Source organism: Daldinia loculata (genome assembly GCF_022478755.1).
Source record: "Daldinia loculata strain CBS 113971 unplaced genomic scaffold F4817scaffold_44, whole genome shotgun sequence".
NCBI lineage: Eukaryota > Fungi > Ascomycota > Sordariomycetes > Xylariales > Hypoxylaceae > Daldinia > Daldinia loculata.
This window is the reverse complement of record NW_026054898.1, coordinates 17733-35038: the sequence shown is the minus strand read 5'-3', so window position 1 is coordinate 35038 and position 17306 is coordinate 17733. Positions and strand designations below refer to the sequence as shown.

General features: G+C 46.8%; 5 protein-coding genes and 1 non-coding gene across 6 annotated transcripts; 5 read left to right on the top strand and 1 right to left on the bottom strand.

The window, feature by feature from the left end:
• Positions 1 to 13: 13 nt before the first annotated feature.
• Positions 14 to 3040, top strand: F4817DRAFT_345062 (AAA-domain-containing protein). The gene is made up of 3 exons (XM_049304217.1): positions 14 to 386; positions 481 to 2575; positions 2634 to 3040. The coding sequence occupies exons 1-3, from the start codon at positions 297 to 299 to the stop codon at positions 2852 to 2854; spliced, it is 2406 nt and encodes an 801-aa protein (XP_049156670.1). The 5' UTR covers positions 14 to 296; the 3' UTR covers positions 2855 to 3040.
• Positions 3041 to 3133: 93 nt separating this feature from the next.
• Positions 3134 to 4236, bottom strand: F4817DRAFT_195221 (nucleic acid-binding protein). Its single transcript, XM_049298503.1, has 2 exons — positions 3792 to 4236; positions 3134 to 3684 (listed from the first exon to the last, which is right to left on the bottom strand). The coding sequence occupies exons 1-2, from the start codon at positions 3936 to 3938 to the stop codon at positions 3295 to 3297; spliced, it is 537 nt and encodes a 178-aa protein (XP_049156669.1). The 5' UTR covers positions 3939 to 4236; the 3' UTR covers positions 3134 to 3294.
• Positions 4237 to 4996: 760 nt separating this feature from the next.
• F4817DRAFT_195232 (glycoside hydrolase family 25 protein) lies at positions 4997 to 6259 on the top strand. The gene is made up of 3 exons (XM_049298504.1): positions 4997 to 5393; positions 5466 to 5952; positions 6020 to 6259. The coding sequence occupies exons 1-3, from the start codon at positions 5247 to 5249 to the stop codon at positions 6049 to 6051; spliced, it is 666 nt and encodes a 221-aa protein (XP_049156668.1). The 5' UTR covers positions 4997 to 5246; the 3' UTR covers positions 6052 to 6259.
• A 699-nt stretch (positions 6260 to 6958) lies between these two features.
• F4817DRAFT_t123 lies at positions 6959 to 7050 on the top strand. Its single transcript has one exon. It is a non-coding gene; the product is annotated as a tRNA-Pro (tRNA).
• A 2963-nt stretch (positions 7051 to 10013) lies between these two features.
• Positions 10014 to 11802, top strand: F4817DRAFT_367124 (nucleolar essential protein 1; the record flags this gene model as incomplete). Its single annotated transcript, XM_049307079.1, has 3 exons — positions 10014 to 10053; positions 10374 to 10645; positions 10739 to 11802. The coding sequence occupies 3 exons, from the start codon at positions 10014 to 10016 to the stop codon at positions 11213 to 11215; spliced, it is 789 nt and encodes a 262-aa protein (XP_049156667.1). The 3' UTR covers positions 11216 to 11802.
• Positions 11803 to 13247: 1445 nt separating this feature from the next.
• F4817DRAFT_195165 (uncharacterized protein) lies at positions 13248 to 15818 on the top strand. The gene has a single exon (XM_049298502.1). The coding sequence runs from the start codon at positions 13735 to 13737 to the stop codon at positions 15256 to 15258; it is 1524 nt and encodes a 507-aa protein (XP_049156666.1). The 5' UTR covers positions 13248 to 13734; the 3' UTR covers positions 15259 to 15818.
• The last annotated feature ends 1488 nt before the right edge of the window (positions 15819 to 17306 follow it).

Here is a 17306-nt window from a genome sequence, read left to right as displayed (position 1 = left end):
CGCGACGTCACTGGGTCATTCTAAAATATGTATGTAAGGCCCGGACCGTGAATCTGGACTTTAAGATCTTCAACGTCGTTTCTGGATCCGGCTCTAAGATACTTACGCTTGTAATATCAAAAATATCAAACCTCCTACGCGTCCGTTACATGGCTTTAGAAGGTTACTCTTGTGATGTCTTATCCTATGCAATCATAAAACCTCCCTCTCCGCAACCTATGTGTCTGCGACATCGTTTAAGGAACCACATACCCTCGTTCTAGACGAAGCAACAAATAAGCAAGCGTAAGACAAGGATGTGGCCCAGTAGCAGCGTTTCTAGTCTCCAAAAAACATACGATGAAGCCTATCTAAAGTGCTCGACAGCTGTCTACTATGAGAGCCAGGTATGTACACGTGCTGACCAGGACCCCCTTTGTTTAACACCGCCAGTCGACGAATGTCTAATCGTGCTAACTACCTATGTTGCTCTACATCTAGGGGGATGAAAAAGAGGCGATGTCATGTTGGAGGAACGCCCTCGACCAAATACGGCAGAGCACAACGAATAAGAAACAGGGCATCTACTCCCCCAAATCCGAGACAGAACGTGCTTTGCTAGAAAGTTTGCGCGAGTTGGAGGTGCAGTGTAAAGAGAGAATCGATCTACTAGAAGCCCTTCGAATATCCCGAGAGGAGGACCCAACATTCCAATTTACACAATCGAGTATCGGCACCGAAGGAAGCTTGGGCACACGGTCGAACACCAACACGCCGGAAAGAGGATGGATTGGTGACGGAACAATACCCGCCATAACGTATACAGAGCTGTCCAAGCCACCACTCCCCAAACGACCGTCGTTCCCTTCCAGAAAGTCATCGGAGCAAGCAGTTGCTGGACTCCGTAATGCGATACTAGACCAAGAGCTATCATCTTCGGCAGCTACGCCACCTTCACTCCCCCCTTATGGTATATCCGCCCAGAGAAAGAGATCGTCAAGATCGCCTAGTCCGGAAAAGCACACGATGCGAACGACGCTGCGGACAAGCAAACAAGACAAATCTTCAAGGTCATCCCGGCATACACCAGCCAAGATAACCAAAGGTCCTGGGGCCAGCAAGGCTGCCACATTGGCTTGGAGTAGCCTCGAGAGGGGAACATCTGCTGATGCAACCAGTCCATTGAGACTTTTAGAGGCACGGCGGTCTTACGAGCAAGGGCGAAAGAGTTCTACACCAACTCCAAGACATTGGGATAGCCACACGAGAAGGTTGGTAGTCTCTCCCGAAGCGTCCAGTTCTACATCTATACCATCCCGCCCAAGTCCTGAAGCTTCGATGCAAATTTCGGCCGATTACTCGTCTCCTGCTCCATCCTCTCTCGCCCTTGGTGCTGCATCGAGTGCTTTGGGAGCTCTAACCATTCAAGACCGAGACGAGCCTAGTTCTGTAGGAATTCGAACAGAGCGGAGACCAACACCAAGGAAAACGGGCAGCTTAAGTTATGATGAACGAAATAATACTACCTCTCGAGTCTTGGAGTCTCTGGAAACCACCCCTAGAACAAGTTCTAAGAGTGGCTCAATAAGGAGAAAACCCTTGACCCATGATAAGGTGTTTGAGCCGAATAGCGCTAGAAAGCGAGTCGGCCGGCAAATATCTAATTATGATGGAAAAAGAGAGGAAGCATCGTCTAGCGACGATCAATTTCGGGCGAGCCCTTCCCGCCGGAAGCTTAAGGGTAAGCAGAAGGAATCCCTCATAACGTCCGATACTGAAGACCGGTCCACGACAACTTCAGCTGCCGAAGAAGGGGATAAGACTAAGGACGATTGGGAAAAGACGAGAAAGGAAATAATGAAGAATTTACCGGCAGGTGTAGATGAGGCAGCCGCAAAGGCAATATTCAATGAAATCGTTGTGCAAGGGGATGAGGTCCATTGGAGCGATGTCGCCGGATTAGAAATTGCAAAAAATGCATTAAGGGAGGCGGTGGTGTACCCGTTTTTACGACCGGACCTATTCATGGGCCTTCGCGAACCAGCTAGGGGCATGCTACTTTTTGGACCTCCAGGGACGGGGAAGACGATGCTAGCCCGTGCCGTCGCGACAGAGTCGAAGTCTACTTTCTTCTCTATCTCGGCGAGTAGTCTAACGAGTAAATACCTTGGCGAGTCTGAGAAGCTCGTACGTGCGTTATTTGGATTGGCTAAGATGATGGCACCAAGTATCATATTTGTGGACGAGATAGACTCGCTTCTCTCACAACGGTCGGGGTCTGGAGAGCACGAGGCGACAAGAAGGATCAAGACCGAATTCCTCATCCAGTGGAGCGATCTACAGCGGGCCGCAGCGGGACGCGAGAGCAATAGCGGGACAAATAAGGAGCGAGGCGATCCGAATCGAGTCCTCGTGCTAGCGGCTACCAACCTGCCATGGGCGATCGACGAAGCAGCAAGGAGGAGGTTTGTAAGGCGCCAGTATATACCATTGCCCGAGGCAGAAACCAGGACTACCCAGTTGAAAACATTACTAGGCCAGCAGAAGCATAGTCTTACGGATGCTGATATTGCGGAATTGGTAGACCTAACAGATGGTAATATTAATTAACAGTTACATTGTGTTTATAAGAGGGCGCTAATCGATCTATATAGGCTTCTCTGGCTCGGATATCACAGCGCTGGCAAAGGACGCAGCAATGGGCCCCCTGCGCGCGCTCGGCGAGGCTCTCCTGCACATGACGATGGACCAGATTCGGCCCATAGAGCTGGCCGACTTCAAAGCTAGTCTTCGCAATATCCGCCCGAGCGTTAGTAGAGAGGGTCTCAGGGAGTACGAGGACTGGGCAAGGAGATTTGGAGAGCGTGGCGGGTGAAATCAATACTCATTGCGATCAGGGGGACTGTTTGAGAGGTAGATATAAATAACCGAAATAACCGGCTGTGTGCGTACGTAACATCGGCGTTCTGGGGAGGGCAGCGACGGGTTGGCATACGATACCTAGGTCTGGGACCAGACCGTCTGTTCAGTTCAATATGAATTATGTCGATGATGTGACTGACATCTTCTTTTCACACCTTTTCACATGATAGTAAACTAGAGCCGTACTGAACGGTGGTTGTACATATATGTAGGTATGTTACATGTATAGGCGATTCCGGTATATACAGGTTTACCGTGTGGAACTGTAGTTATCTTCCGCAGTCACAGTCACAGTCGCAGTTCGGTCGTCGTAGCTGGTCAGCTAGCCTGGGCTTTGTCGCCCTAGATCATAAACCCTCTTCCCTCTTCCGACCGATAAGACATTCATTCATTTCAGTCGACATCACTCAAGCTCGTCTCTGCCCCTTTTAGTCTCTCCCTCTCCTTCTCCTCCAATCTTTTCTTCCTCTCCTCCAGTCTTATCCTCTTCTCCTCCAGCGCCGCCTCCCTCTCCTCCTCCGCAATCCTCGCCTGCTCCTCGCGCCTCAAAGCCCGACGCTCGTCTTTCGCAGCGCGCTTGGCGGCCCGTTCGGCGGCGCGCTCTTCGAGGGTGGGGACTGGGGGCCGTTCTTCGATGGGGGCGCCGTAGGGCGCGATGATGTGCTTGACTACGTGGCGGACGTGCTGGGAGACGCGCCAGCTGGGCTCGATGGCGATTACGTCGCCTTGGCGGACGGAGTTGGCTGGGTCGTGGACTAGTTTGAATCGGGGTTCTTTGAAGAACTATATTACAGTGAGAAAGAAAAGAAGAGAGTTAGTTAGTTGGCTGGTGTAGGGAGGGTAGAGTAGTATATAATATATGGGGGGGGTTCAAGGTCAGCAAGACTAACCTTCTGCACCCGCGGCTCCCATCGCAGACCCCCCAGCTTGACTTTCACCGTCTTGTCCATGAGCCCGGCGGACACCACGATGCCGTGCATTTCCTTGCCGGCCCGCCGCACGACATTGACGGCTGCGGCTGCGACTTCAGACGCCATTTTTTTTTTGGTGTTTTCCGCTCCAACCCCGCTAGCGATGTCTTCCGTTGTCGCTGCCTTATCCAATTGGTGTGGTATTTTTTGTGTCGGGCGCAAAGTCGTGTCGTGTCGTCGTCGTCGTCGTCGAGCTGCTGCTGCTGCTATTTCGTTCCACAATCCCACCAATGCGCCAAAATCTTTTTGGCGGTACGTACTTGGATAAGATAACTGCAGGCGGGACTGTACACTAAGGGAAAAGGTTCCACCGGGTGTTATCGATAGGGGATCGGCGGTAGGGCAGGATCCACCTGTAGTTTAAAATAACAGCCTACAATGAATGGAAGCTTCGAAGCGTCAATACATATGTAAAGTCCCTGATCACCCAGCTTTATCCCCCCCTATTACACTTAACCCTCACGTAAAAGTGCTTTTCTACAGCAGATATCAAATTAAGAAGGTGACTGAAACATGCTAGCTTCATTCAACCTAGCATGTTGTCAGTACGGAAGCATTCCGCGGTTTTGACTTCACAATACGATAACTACTCGCCGACCAGATTCTCCTTACAAGATGGGGTTAGTGATATAATTAAGTGATGCTACTAACCACCCAGTTTCGTCATTCATCCAGTCGTACGAACACCACTTTTACCAATTTTGGAAGGAGCGTAGATGAGGTTTGTAACATACTCGCTCGAAAGGATCTCAGCTCTTCTAGTCGAGTCGGGTAAACCATTGCTCCACCTGCCTCCTTAAGAGCAACCAAGTAGTACATGTGCGTCCGGATGTTATACCATACCACTTCAGAACCTTGGAAAGCACGAAAACATCCGAATTTCTGTTAGTTAAAACAACACTAGCTAAGTTTTCAACTTAGACAGGACGGCGATATAGTAAGCAGCTGAAGTCACGACATCAAGACATGGTCTCACATGGCTATTTGGCTAGAAGGGAACTCTTCTAAACTTGCTAGAATCATAATCGTGCATATACAAATTTCAGACCACGATACAATGTTCACGAGCATTTTCCCAGACTAAGGAAGATCGACAATTTCCAAGTCGAGCTGAAAGAATACCAACTCTGAATAGCCAATAGTATCCAAGCGATGTCTAAATTATACTACCTACTGCCAACCCTGCATCTCGATCAAGATAGTCTAAACCCCTATCTAACCATGCCATACTCTTCATCATAACTATGAGTCTAGTATATTATAGCTATCCTCCGGATTGTCTCAAGAACTATAAAGCCTGCCGTAGAGACAAGTCAGGCGTTTACATATTCCCAGAATGTGAAGCATTAGAGTACAGACACTAGATTAATCATCATGAACATGAAGACTTTCGTTGCTACCTGTCTAGGCTTCAGCAGCCTTGCCCTCGCTGCTGTCCCGGGCTTTGACATTTCTCACTACCAGTCGAGCGTAGACTTTGGGGCAGCATATAGCTCTGGAGCTCGTTTCGTTATCATCAAAGTGAGTTTTACCTAATCACATATATCTACGAACCAAAGCATACCCCCCTCGGAACTTACCAGATGAAAATAGGCTACAGAAGGCACCACCTACCAAGACCCCAGTTTCAGCACCCACTACACCGGCGCCACCAAAGCCGGCCTCATCCGCGGCAGCTACCACTTCGCGCGCCCCGGCTCGTCCTCCGGCGCCGCCCAGGCAACGTACTTCCTCGCGCACGGCGGCGGGTGGTCGGGCGACGGGATCACGCTGCCGGGGATGCTGGACCTAGAAGGCGATTGCGCGGGCTTGTCGACCAGCGCCATGGTCTCGTGGATCGGGGACTTTAGCGATACGTATCGCGGCAGGACGGGGCGGTATCCCCTGCTGTATACGAATCCGTCGTGGTGGTCGAGTTGTACGGGCGGGTCGGGCGCGTTCGTCAATACGAATCCGCTTGTGCTTGCGCGGTATGCTGGTAGCGCGGGTGCGTTGCCGGGGGGGTGGCCGTATTATACGATTTGGCAGTTTAATGATGCGTATAAGTATGGGGGCGATTCGGATACGTTTAATGGCGATCGTGAGTACCTGGTGTTGCTTATTTTTTTTTTCTCTGTTCTTGTCTCTTGGCTAACGTGGTGTTGCAGTCACGCAGTTGAAGAAATTGGCTTCTGGCTAATACATTAGGTACCTAGGTAGCTAATTGGAACAATTCTTGTTGCTGCGTTTAGAATACTTTTGCTTGGGGGATTTTTCTCCTGCTAATGGGTACATCACGGGCCGCTTTTATTGGATAATTAGCTTGTTGATTTTGGTCTTTTTAAAGGCGGCATGAGTATTTTCTAGAAAGTTTCTGGGTTACTTGATATATTCTAGACTTATGTCCTTTCCTTAGAATATTTGTTGTTCCGGGGAATGGAGTAAGCTTGTAGAAGTTGATACGGGATGTAAAGTATAAGTTTTCGTTCATTGGGGCTGTAGCAAATCCTTCACCGCCTTGTTATGGTCTAGATATCAGTTTTTAGAGACGCGTTGTAGTAAACCTAGAAGCTACAAGAAGTACGTCTAGGAATGATATAGACAGAAGGGTTGGTCTATATATTTATAAATTTAGTCTTATATTTAGTAACAACTACATAACATAAGAATAGGCACTTGTATTGAGGCCAAATAAGTCGCCATTTTTGCTCCAAGGTAAACTAATTCTGAAGCTGCTCTGTTTGATGAAGCTGTACAATCAATATTACGCAAACCTTTAACTTATCATGTATAGGGTTGAAAGATTGTGTAACACTAAACCATAGGACAGCCGATGTTATAGTCTTTCTTCATCCATATGGCTCTCCCGAGTGTTGAGATGGATATAAATAAGGGGGTATGCTTGAAGATTAAGGGTATTACCGTCTACGGGGTGATTCATGAAGTTATGACGCCAAGTGCCCTAGAATGCGCATGGGCCTTAACATCTCGTTGCAGTTGCAGATAGCTTCCTGGTTGCCTGGTACCTCGTATCTGGTACCAGCGCAACAGCAAGCAAGTTAAATATCCTACTTGCTATCTGTAATATCACAACCAAATAACGTAGCGGTGCCTTGGAGAAGTGGAAACTCGCTCCCTTTGGGTAACTTCAAGTTGCAAACTTTGGGAGAGATCATGGGTTCGAACCCCATAGGTGCCCTTTATTTTTCCCCTTTTTTCTCAAATAGTTACCTTCAGGTATTCTAATAATAATCGCCACCATTTTTAAAGCGCTCCACCGTATGGGGTTGAGCATACGGAGAACCCCTTATTCGTATTTGTCAATATCCTCTGAATGCTGTTGACTCATCATGATGCTGTTAGATATACGGTAACTAATCATTATTCTCGAAACCGTCTCCAAGTTCAACTTAATTTTTTCAAGGTGTCTTTTTTCAAGGTGAATACGTCTAACATCATACTAGTTACAGACGTACACTAATCCTATCGCACCCTTTCGTTATTATGAATACCTACCTAGGTGTTCTCTATAACTATCCTATCCAGTTTAAATGATCTATTGTTTCTCATATTAGTAGACCCAAGCTGCATAGACGTTTAAGAGACGTTTTATAGACCGTAATGCTTGGCAATTGCACCCTTAATGTTCATATTATATCTTCAACCTTTTAAGTCGTCATAAGACATATGAAATTTTATTATTGGTAACTTTAGATGGCGGTGGACTCCCATATGTATTTGCTGGCTTCTCGAGCGCTTAAGGCTCAGGGGTGATTAAGAAGGTATTAAATGCCTATGAAATGTGTTACATTAGTACATAGATGATTGTGATGCTAAGCCTCTATAAGGAGTTTAGTTGGTCATGGTTCAATAGTCTTTTAGCATGATGATACTTTGATGGCGAATGCCGTATACGTCAAGCAGCACCTTGAGTAGACTTATCACGTACTTACTAGTGACATTGTCGTTTGATATAAACCGTAAATATTACAACCAAACCTTCTATTGCTACGGAATATGAACCATATCCGAGGATTAGGAGTTCTACCTTGAATGTTTAACATTGAATGTTTCCACTTGATCATGTCATAATACCGGGCAAAAATGACCATACGCGATGTGTAGAGAGGCAATTAGCTCATCGTATATACTACCAATGTTGCTTATTATCTCTTTAACCTAGGTTACTCTTATCTCTTAATAGACCCCTTTCTCTTAACTCGAAACCGTGAATAGGTATACCTAGCTACGATAGCCATCTACGTTACGAGCTGATACTTACCATAAACGTCCAGGACCGAACTCGGAAACCCGAAGAACCAATTGGGATGTGATAAATGACCTGCACTTGCTTATCGAGTCTGGATATCCCGCTCGGACATGCTGGTCTTATTCGGAAAAGTTCTAAGCCTGGCTTGCATAAAATATATACTATTCATACAGCGGCAAACTGCCGGTTGACCTTTGGATGCATCTCGATCGGCGAATAACGGCTTGTATATGAAATATACGTATTTTTTGATTGTTAGTTACATATATTGATTGCTGTATCATGCAAGGATTATTCTCGGCCGAAGCAGTCAGTTCTATAAACCCGGGGTATGTCAGCTTACATGTGTGTTCGGGATAACTTTCGAATATCTTTCCTATATAAGACCCTCTATACCCTTAGCGTCTAATATCTACATGGCCATACTTACCGCTTAGTCAACTATACTATCAGGGCATAGGTACTCATCCCTTCCTAGTCTATTACGAAGCGCAGGGAAGCTATTTTAATATAATTTAAAACGCTTGGAGCTAGCCAGCTCGCGTGAGGAGAACATATGCCTATCTCGATGTTATCATACCTGATAACGTTAGTTCTTTTATATTAGGAAAGACATACAGTCGTAACGCCTAGACTACCTATGTGGCACTATTGGTATGATCTGATTGCTAGAGCTCAGACCTTTCTTTCACCTCAAGAAGTTAGAAAGCTTCCCCGCGACGGGACTCGTATCACCTGCAGAAAGTTCTAACTGCAGGTAGCCGGTTGAGTTTGTCCGAAAGGCTTGAAGCCCTATTCGTAGGAACCGGGGCGCAGGCTGAGTAAGGCTCACCATTCCATCGGTTATGCCTACGGGTTAAACCATAAGCACTTCCATAATCCTTCGCATCTGACAGATCGTTTCGGAAGAAGCGAGCTCGCTTATTTTTTGCGATACCGGGAGGAAGTATTATACTGCTTATTCGTTGCCTTTCTGCTTGCTTTTAGTAGATTTTAAAGACGACATATATGTTGGAGTGTAGAAAATTACGGAGTCGGAGGTCGGGCTCGGGGATAGAGCCGATGGCTTGCATCGTAGCGTTGTTTCTAATGGAACCCGTACTCCGATGAAATTCTGTTTGGTAACTGGATCCAACACATGATGCCACCTATATATCCCGATTCTAGGCCGGAACGGTAGGAAGCATAGGCATGGGAGGGGTAAGCGTAAGCATATGTAAGTTAGAAACAAGCTGGCGATGTTTAAAAGAACGGTGATTTACATAATCCAATCCTATCGGCGCAAACACTTTTACATATTAGTGCATAGGTAGCAGTAAGGGGAGTTTGCTTTTCCTTTTAGCGTGCCTAGGTACCGAAGTAGTTATCTTCACCTAAGATGTAGAAAAGTGAGATTAATAACACTGAGACTCGCATAAGAATGCCGGATAAAACAGAATACATACTACACGTGCTTGCGATAAGGTACCCGAATAACTGTCTTTTTAGAACAACGTGCTGTACCTTTAAGCTTTCAGCAAGGGCAACTGCGAGTGGGTAGCACCTGTAGTGGGGCAAAAAGGAAGTCACTGCACCGATAACAATCCTTTATTATGTACCAATCCTTTATACCGGCGGGGTCCAAACCGGTGGGGTCCAAACCGGACTCGATATGTACAAACAAAAATCCTCCCCACATCCGTAGCTTAACCCGAATTCTTTTTAACAATTTCTTCACTTCAATTCTCCGTCCCCGTTGACGACCTTTCACTCTCAGTTTTATACAACATTCTCACGAAACATAACTATTTGTCACTACTACTTACTACAGTCACTATACGCTATATTGCTCTTGCATTAACGAACTCTGCTAAAAACTTTATCACCTCGTGTTATTACTTTGCAAATCGACCATGCCTTCTACAGTAGAATATCGCGCTGGGAAGCGACCTCGTAAGTTCGACAATTGCTTTTTTTTTTTTTTTTACTCCCGTCTACTGTTTCTAGGTAAAAGGAAAGAGACGGAAATCATCTTGGTTGTTTCACCTATTGCATATTAGTTGCTCCGAGCTTTACCCTCAACTCAGCCGCACACTTGTACTTTGCGACTTGTCCACCTGTCCACACCACTATGATCTGTTGGATTAAATGAAACCCTTTGGCCGCGCCAAAGCCCCTTGGGAGTTCATACATCTACAAACACAACCCTCCATCTTTCTCCGCCCATTCACAATTATAAACAACTTTTCTAACGACAATGGCTACTTCCGCAGGCACCCAATCTCTACCACCTCCGGCTCTCCCCCAGCTTGTCGCCGAACAGCACGTACCCATAGCCTCCAATGACAAGGACAGCCAGAGACTCATAGTAGTCTTATCCAATGCCAGTCTAGAGACATACAAGGCCTCCCACGGTAACGGTGCTGGCCGTGCTGGTATGCAGCGTGAGGATAAGTACTCGCTTCTCAACAGCGACGAGCACATAGGAGTGATGCGCAAGATGAACCGAGATATTAGCGACGCCCGACCGGATATTACACATCAGGTACGCTACAGCACCATATTTCGCTTACTCTTCAACAAGTCATTAGTCTTAGGTTGGCATTCAACATGCTGACGTTGTGTCCCACTGATGTAGTGTCTCCTTACCCTTCTGGATTCGCCCATCAACAAAGCAGGCAAGCTGCAAATATATATACAGACTGCAAAGGGTGTCCTCATCGAGGTGTCACCTACTGTCCGCATTCCCCGAACGTTCAAGCGATTTGCTGGTTTGATGGTTCAGCTGCTCCATCGCCTATCCATCCGCTCGACCAATTCGCAAGAGAAACTCCTTCGAGTCATCCAGAACCCGATCACGGACCATCTCCCACCCAATTGCCGCAAGATCACGCTAAGCTTTGACTCGGCCACCGTGCGCGTACGAGACTACATCCAAACGCTTGGACCAAAGGAAAGCATATGTGTCTTCGTGGGTGCCATGGCCAAAGGCCCAGACAACTTCGCCGACGAGTATGTAGACGAGAAGATCTCAATTAGCCAATACAGTCTTTCGGCTAGTGTTGCATGCAGCAAGTTTTGCCACGCTGCTGAGGACGTCTGGGACATCCTCTAAGATAGTCTCCTAAGCTGAGCCCCTCGAGGAGGAAAAGGGGAAAGTAAGAGGAGGGTAGGTAGTGGAACGTATTAGGTATGAATGATAAAGCGGGTGTGCCTTGCGAAACCCGCCATACAACATGGTGGCAGACGCAGGTATCCCCGGAGCTTGGGTCTACGGGTTTTGTTCAGTCTCTGTTTTTGCAACCAAAACATCAGGCGTTCAACATGAGATCCAAGACGTTTTCGCCGTCTTATGTGGGCCACTTCAACTTGGCCCACAGCCCTCTTTCTTTGTTTCCCTTTTTTAACAAATTCCCCCTTATGCTAGCTCACCTCTCTAGTCCGATACCAGGATTTGCGTCGACCATGGGACAAGACAAGTGCTTGGGGCCAAAGTCATTAGACGTGCAGCCCGCCTTTCACGAGGTTCTCATGGCTTAGCTGAGAGCGGACCTAATCTTTGTAACAGAACAATACGTCGGCTTTACGCCGTGCCTATCAGATGAGTTCAAGCGGATTAAGCTGCGGAAGAGTGAGCTGGATATTGGAGCATCTGCTGTTGAGCCATCCGCTTCTAGGAACGGACATCGGCGTCAGCGATAAAAGTAGGCAGGGTGGAGGCATCAGTTCGTTGGGGCAGCGTCCCCTCATAATCCTCTTCACTATTGATCTACTTCTAGGTAGGCATTGGATACCTTAATCTGGTGATGCTTGGTTGGAAGATGGATATGTATGTATTAGGGTGCAAGATGAAGATCTTATGGTTAAGTCTGCGTCTGGGGGGATGGCATTATTATGCGTCGATCACACCTAGCCGTTTTAATGTCGGTCTCGGTCAGGATTGCGAATCTACGAATCTTCGGCAAGGAAATGGGGGGATGTAATACTAGACATACATAATCTCCCATCATGGGTCTATGTATACCTACCTCATAGGAACCTAGTTTCAGAGCCACGCAATTAATACACAAGGTCAAACTGGGAATGCCTGTTAAAATTGATTTATCTGGTCCTTACGTGTACCTACACCCACCTCACACGACGCTGGTCTGTACTTGAGCGTACTAGACATTGTGTTGTCAAGTTCCACGATGTGTAACTGTAACTACATATAACCATACATGCCTAAGGTAGAAAGTCTAAAAGTCGAATGGGGTTGTGGAGAGTCTGCATTAAGAATTTGGAGTATGTAGTTTAGTAGGGCAAGTGCCATTCTGTTTGGTCCGCGGAGGGGGATAGTCACTTACCCTCTTTACCTTTCTATATTTTTGCACGCATCTATTCCACTTAGTTAAACTGTTCCACTAAACTATTCCACATTACTGCAAGTCTACCTACATTCCCCTCGACCAACTTATTGGACTTATTAGTCCAATCAGCTTATTCATATTTGGCTACCTATTTCGAGTCAAGTTCGTGTCGGAAGGTGTTTCAAGCATGCGGCAATTCAATATAGGGCACAAATCTAACGTGGCAGCCCTTCCGCCGCTGCCATAGTAGACATTTTTAGAGTCAGCGCCATTTTCCCGCCAAAAAATCATAAAAACAATAGTCGCTTCAAGCAGCCTGCTTGCTATCTGCATCGCAACATCATTATGAAGACCACCATGTGCCATTCGGACTCGAGCCACCCATCTCGTATCTTCCTATGGTTCAGCTGAATCATATTTCTACGATATCAATAACCATGGATCGCGAATCTTTTTCATGGGCCATCGTGCACATACAGCTATAGTGGATATTCGTCTTGCCACTACAAAACCCCCGCCAGGTTGTTCATCATTCAATCTATCACAATACACGTGTATGAATGAGTGAGATAGACGCAACTAGACCAACTCAGGTATCCAGTTGCATCGGATTATTTGGGGGTGGATCACCTTCCGGAGAATTCTGAAAGACAGGTCAAAGATGTCTCCTGCATCAGTACCTAACTATCGTCTTTTTGGGAGAAGCTCGTCTATTGGCGGCTCACACATGGATATTCCCGCCATGATACCAGGTGGGTATTGAGGTTGGTATATTTCTACTCATGAATTTGCTCGTTTCTCGACTTCTTTTCGTTCATCATCGTTCTAATTCTAATTATTAATTCTATTAGACCGAAGTTGAAATATCTAATAAACGTCGAGTTCTATCAACTCAATAATATTTACTTATAAAATCCCCCTCTTGAATTTAAAACACGCCATACTTGGCTTGCATATCAAGACGCCTATACACTTAGATTGGAATATCGACAACACTCTTCGTTTCCACCCTGTCCCACCTAATATACTACTTTCGGCTTTTCGATTTTACGATTTCTACCTTACCATTCGTTGCTCATACCTTCAGGCCTGCTCCACATCGCTGCTGGCTGGTTAGCTGCATCTCCCTTGCAACGCTTTTCCGTCTTCTCGATCAGTATTCGTGCATACTGCTATCACCAGAGCCAGTTGTATTCCGAGTCACTCAGCTTCGACTACCTAGTCGTTTTAACGTCCCATTCTACTTTATCTGATAATTTGTCACGGACCAGTATCTCCTAGAGATATGCATGTCCTACCATTTGTCCAAGTCAAAGACCTAGCTCCCTCGGCTTCGTTCTACGCCGCTGTGGCTCAACCCCTCGGTCTCCGTTATATATCTTCCACTCCCACCTCAATAGTGTTTGGCGATACTTCTTCGTCTTCCCCCGAACCGGTCTTCGAAGTGAAGCAGAATACCAACCCGGACTCACAATTTGTGCAACCCTGTCGCCTAGTTCTTTCGGCGAGATCACCCTCGGCTGTTGCTGCTTTCCACGGAGCTGCCTTGCGTTCGAACCCTAAACTAAAGGACGGCAACTACAGCGTCAACTATCTACGCATACAGAACTCAGATCCAGACGAAGAGAGCCGCGCTATCATCGGCGATTTTGACGGAAACATCATGGAGGTTGTCCATGCTAATTCTTCCAAGAAGTATGCCTCGAGTCGTGCGGGCTCGACGGTAAGCCGGTCTCAACCCTCCTCTACCCAGGAAACCAGTCGTGTCCTTGACTGGACTCTAGATGTTGGCGCCCCCCTGGTTCCTTTACCACGGTCTATCGCCGGATCTAGTGGGCCTAGCACCACGGTGGGCAGCCGCGCTTCTAGCGGCGAGTCCTATACTATGGCGCGACAAAGCGTTACGACATCATCAACCATCGAGACTCCACCTCAGGAGGCCCCAAAAGGATTGAATACTACCACCGTCCTGGGTGCCGTCTTCGGTCTGGCGGTGGGCGCTGCTGTCGGTGGCGCGCTAACCTATAACTCGATAAAGAACAAGCAAGAGCAAGAGCAAGAGCAAGAGCATATGGCGTTCCAGGGTCATGATATGCCGCCCTTTACTAGACGGTCCACATACCCGGACCAATCTCCGGATAAGCCACGGTACTACCCTCCCAGTAGCTACAATGGTGGTCACTCTCAGGCTGGTAGTCCGCGAGGCAGGGCGATCGAAAACATGGACGACCGCGCTAGTCGTTACTCAAGCCACTACACTACCAGAAGTCGGTCGCGCGGCCGCAGCGAGGCATCCTCGTCCAGACGCCCACTAATTATCGACGAGCATGAGAATAGAAGTGGTGCCGGATCGAAACATGGCGAGAGGCGACCAGTGGAATCAGAGTACCGCAGTAACACAGGCCGGTCCAGACACGCCCCCGCCCCTGACTCCCGCAGCCACGCGAGCTCGCGACACTCGCCTGACTCGGAGTCAGACTGGCGCACGTACGTAAGTTCCAAGCACACATCTGCGTCGTCGCGGCCGCGCGAGGCAGAGAACGAGACGTATGTCTCAGCTCGCACCGACAAATCGGCTGGCACGATTCGCGGCACACGGACCTCACCCCCGCGACCTCAGTCGAAAGCCGGAACTCGGTATTCGGTTAAAGGGTCTGGGGGTAACAGATCACGGAGTGTGAGGCGTCCGGAGAGCCATGCCGGCAGCGGCTATGTAGTCTGGGATGATGATGATGCGGGGAGTGTAGCACCGAGCGATAGTATTAGTAATATTGGGAGTCGACATGAGAGGCGATCGCAGTATGTTTGAGCGGTAGCCTTCATCAAGCGTACTTTCAATATATTCTTGGGCCACACGTCTTCCATAAGCGCTTTTGAGAAGCAGCTCAACACTAAGACGGCAATACGAATACGCGATTTTCCTCTTTTTTCTTTTTTTAAAGAATCTCTAGTCGGGATAGAAACACTTTTCAACATTATCCGGTATGGGAGAAGGTCTGAGGATATGGTTCGGACTACGAGTGATGGGGTGGGGGTAAGGGATGGATATGGGTATGGGGATTAGTTGGAATAGGAATATATCTAGGCCTATATAAACGTAATTTGATTTCGTCTTTATCTATATAAATTGGTATGATTTTATGTGTTATATCAGATTATGTGATGGAGTTTGAAGGTATGTCTTGCTTATATAGGTAGAAGATTCCGTTTGGGTTGGTTTGGATGATGGGTTGCTAGGCCAAGTCTATGCAGCTCTTGCTAGTGTTTAATACTCAAGGTCGTCGTCTGCGTGTGTACTCTTCACCCTTACATTAGGTAGGTTAGATTATACCCATTTCACAGTTCCTCTTATTTCGAGGTTGGGAATTCTCCGTAAGTCGTTGCGGAGGCCGTATAGGTTGACATGATTACTAACCCGGCCACGGCAAACACGGCACCGGGTATATATTTTCTTGGTGGCTCTAACAAAACCGTTGACGTCTACGTATGTTACCATTCTTCTCTGCGGCGGAACCCCCCGAAATACCACGACGCGGGATCCGGTTCGCGAGTCCGACATTGTAACTCGAGCCCTCCTTTAGGGGCGCGCGCCAAGGCATTTTCTAAAATGTAACTTGGTTTCTTGATTTAATGATAAACTTGGCTGGTATAAGGTATTCTATTCGAGCGCTTGGTGTAGCACATATAAGGCTGCATGTACATTTACGACGTTACTATTGACTACCTGGGTAAACACGATGTATGGTTATTATATTGTTAAGTTTATGTAGTATGCCTGTGGTATTTTGACTTATTCCTGCGTCTATAGAATTCGCTTTCTTATGTATTGATATAAGAGGAACTCTGGGCTTGCTGGCTTAGTACCTAGTTTGCATTTTCCTATTCATGTGAAAGGGGTAGAAAACGACGTTTATAGTATGTATCCAGCAGGGTCACCGTTATCAAGGCTAGTGGAAGGAGGATGGTCTATGAGTATTAAATGCCTAGTAGGCTAACTCAAAACGAACATTGTGGTTGTTCTGACCCAGCTGATATTCAAAGGTCTTATGATTCACACCATTAGGGAAGCTTTATAGCATAGACGGAGACTTCCATGTTCTGTCTATTGATATAAGACTAACATGGACTACGAAGCAATTTGTAGGTATCCTACCCCTAGAGGTTTCCCCCTTTTTTTTGAACATGGGGTAAACGTATAGATGATTTGCCTTGTAATGTGGTTTCTATTTTACAATTATTGAGGAAATCCTGTTGCCAAGGTAAAACGTGTCTACCGTTGCCAATAGATGGCTCGTTTGAATGATAGGTGAACTAAGACTTAACTAGTTAATCAAAATGGGAAGTTGTATTTTAAATTGGCTCGGATGATCATGGCCTGTTGAGTATTTTGGGTACAGGGTGCTATACATATCGTCTTCCAATTGACGTAACACCGGTTAAGCTATTTAGAATGATACAACCTTGATATTAGACTATTAGTTACTCTCAACGTTGTATTCAACGATGATATAATACCTACTGCAGCTTAATAAGGATACTTATAAGTGACTGATCGATTTTTCAGATAAATCCTGTGATTCGAGGAGCTTGAGTTATGGAAAGATATTTTTTATTGCTTCGGAATCTAGCGTGCTTGTGCGTCATTCGACTGCAAGGATGTGATTTGCAAGTCGTCCCATGCAGTTACATATGAGCTAGATATGTAGTTGAGAGCTCGGAACCTAGCTTTTGTAAGTGTTGGATCAGCTGGGTTTGTGCGTATGTGCGTATGTGCATTGATGATAAGGATTCCTTAGAGCCTTAAGCAGCTGTTTGAATCTTCAACTAATACCTTTTCGATTGCCCTCATAATTGTAT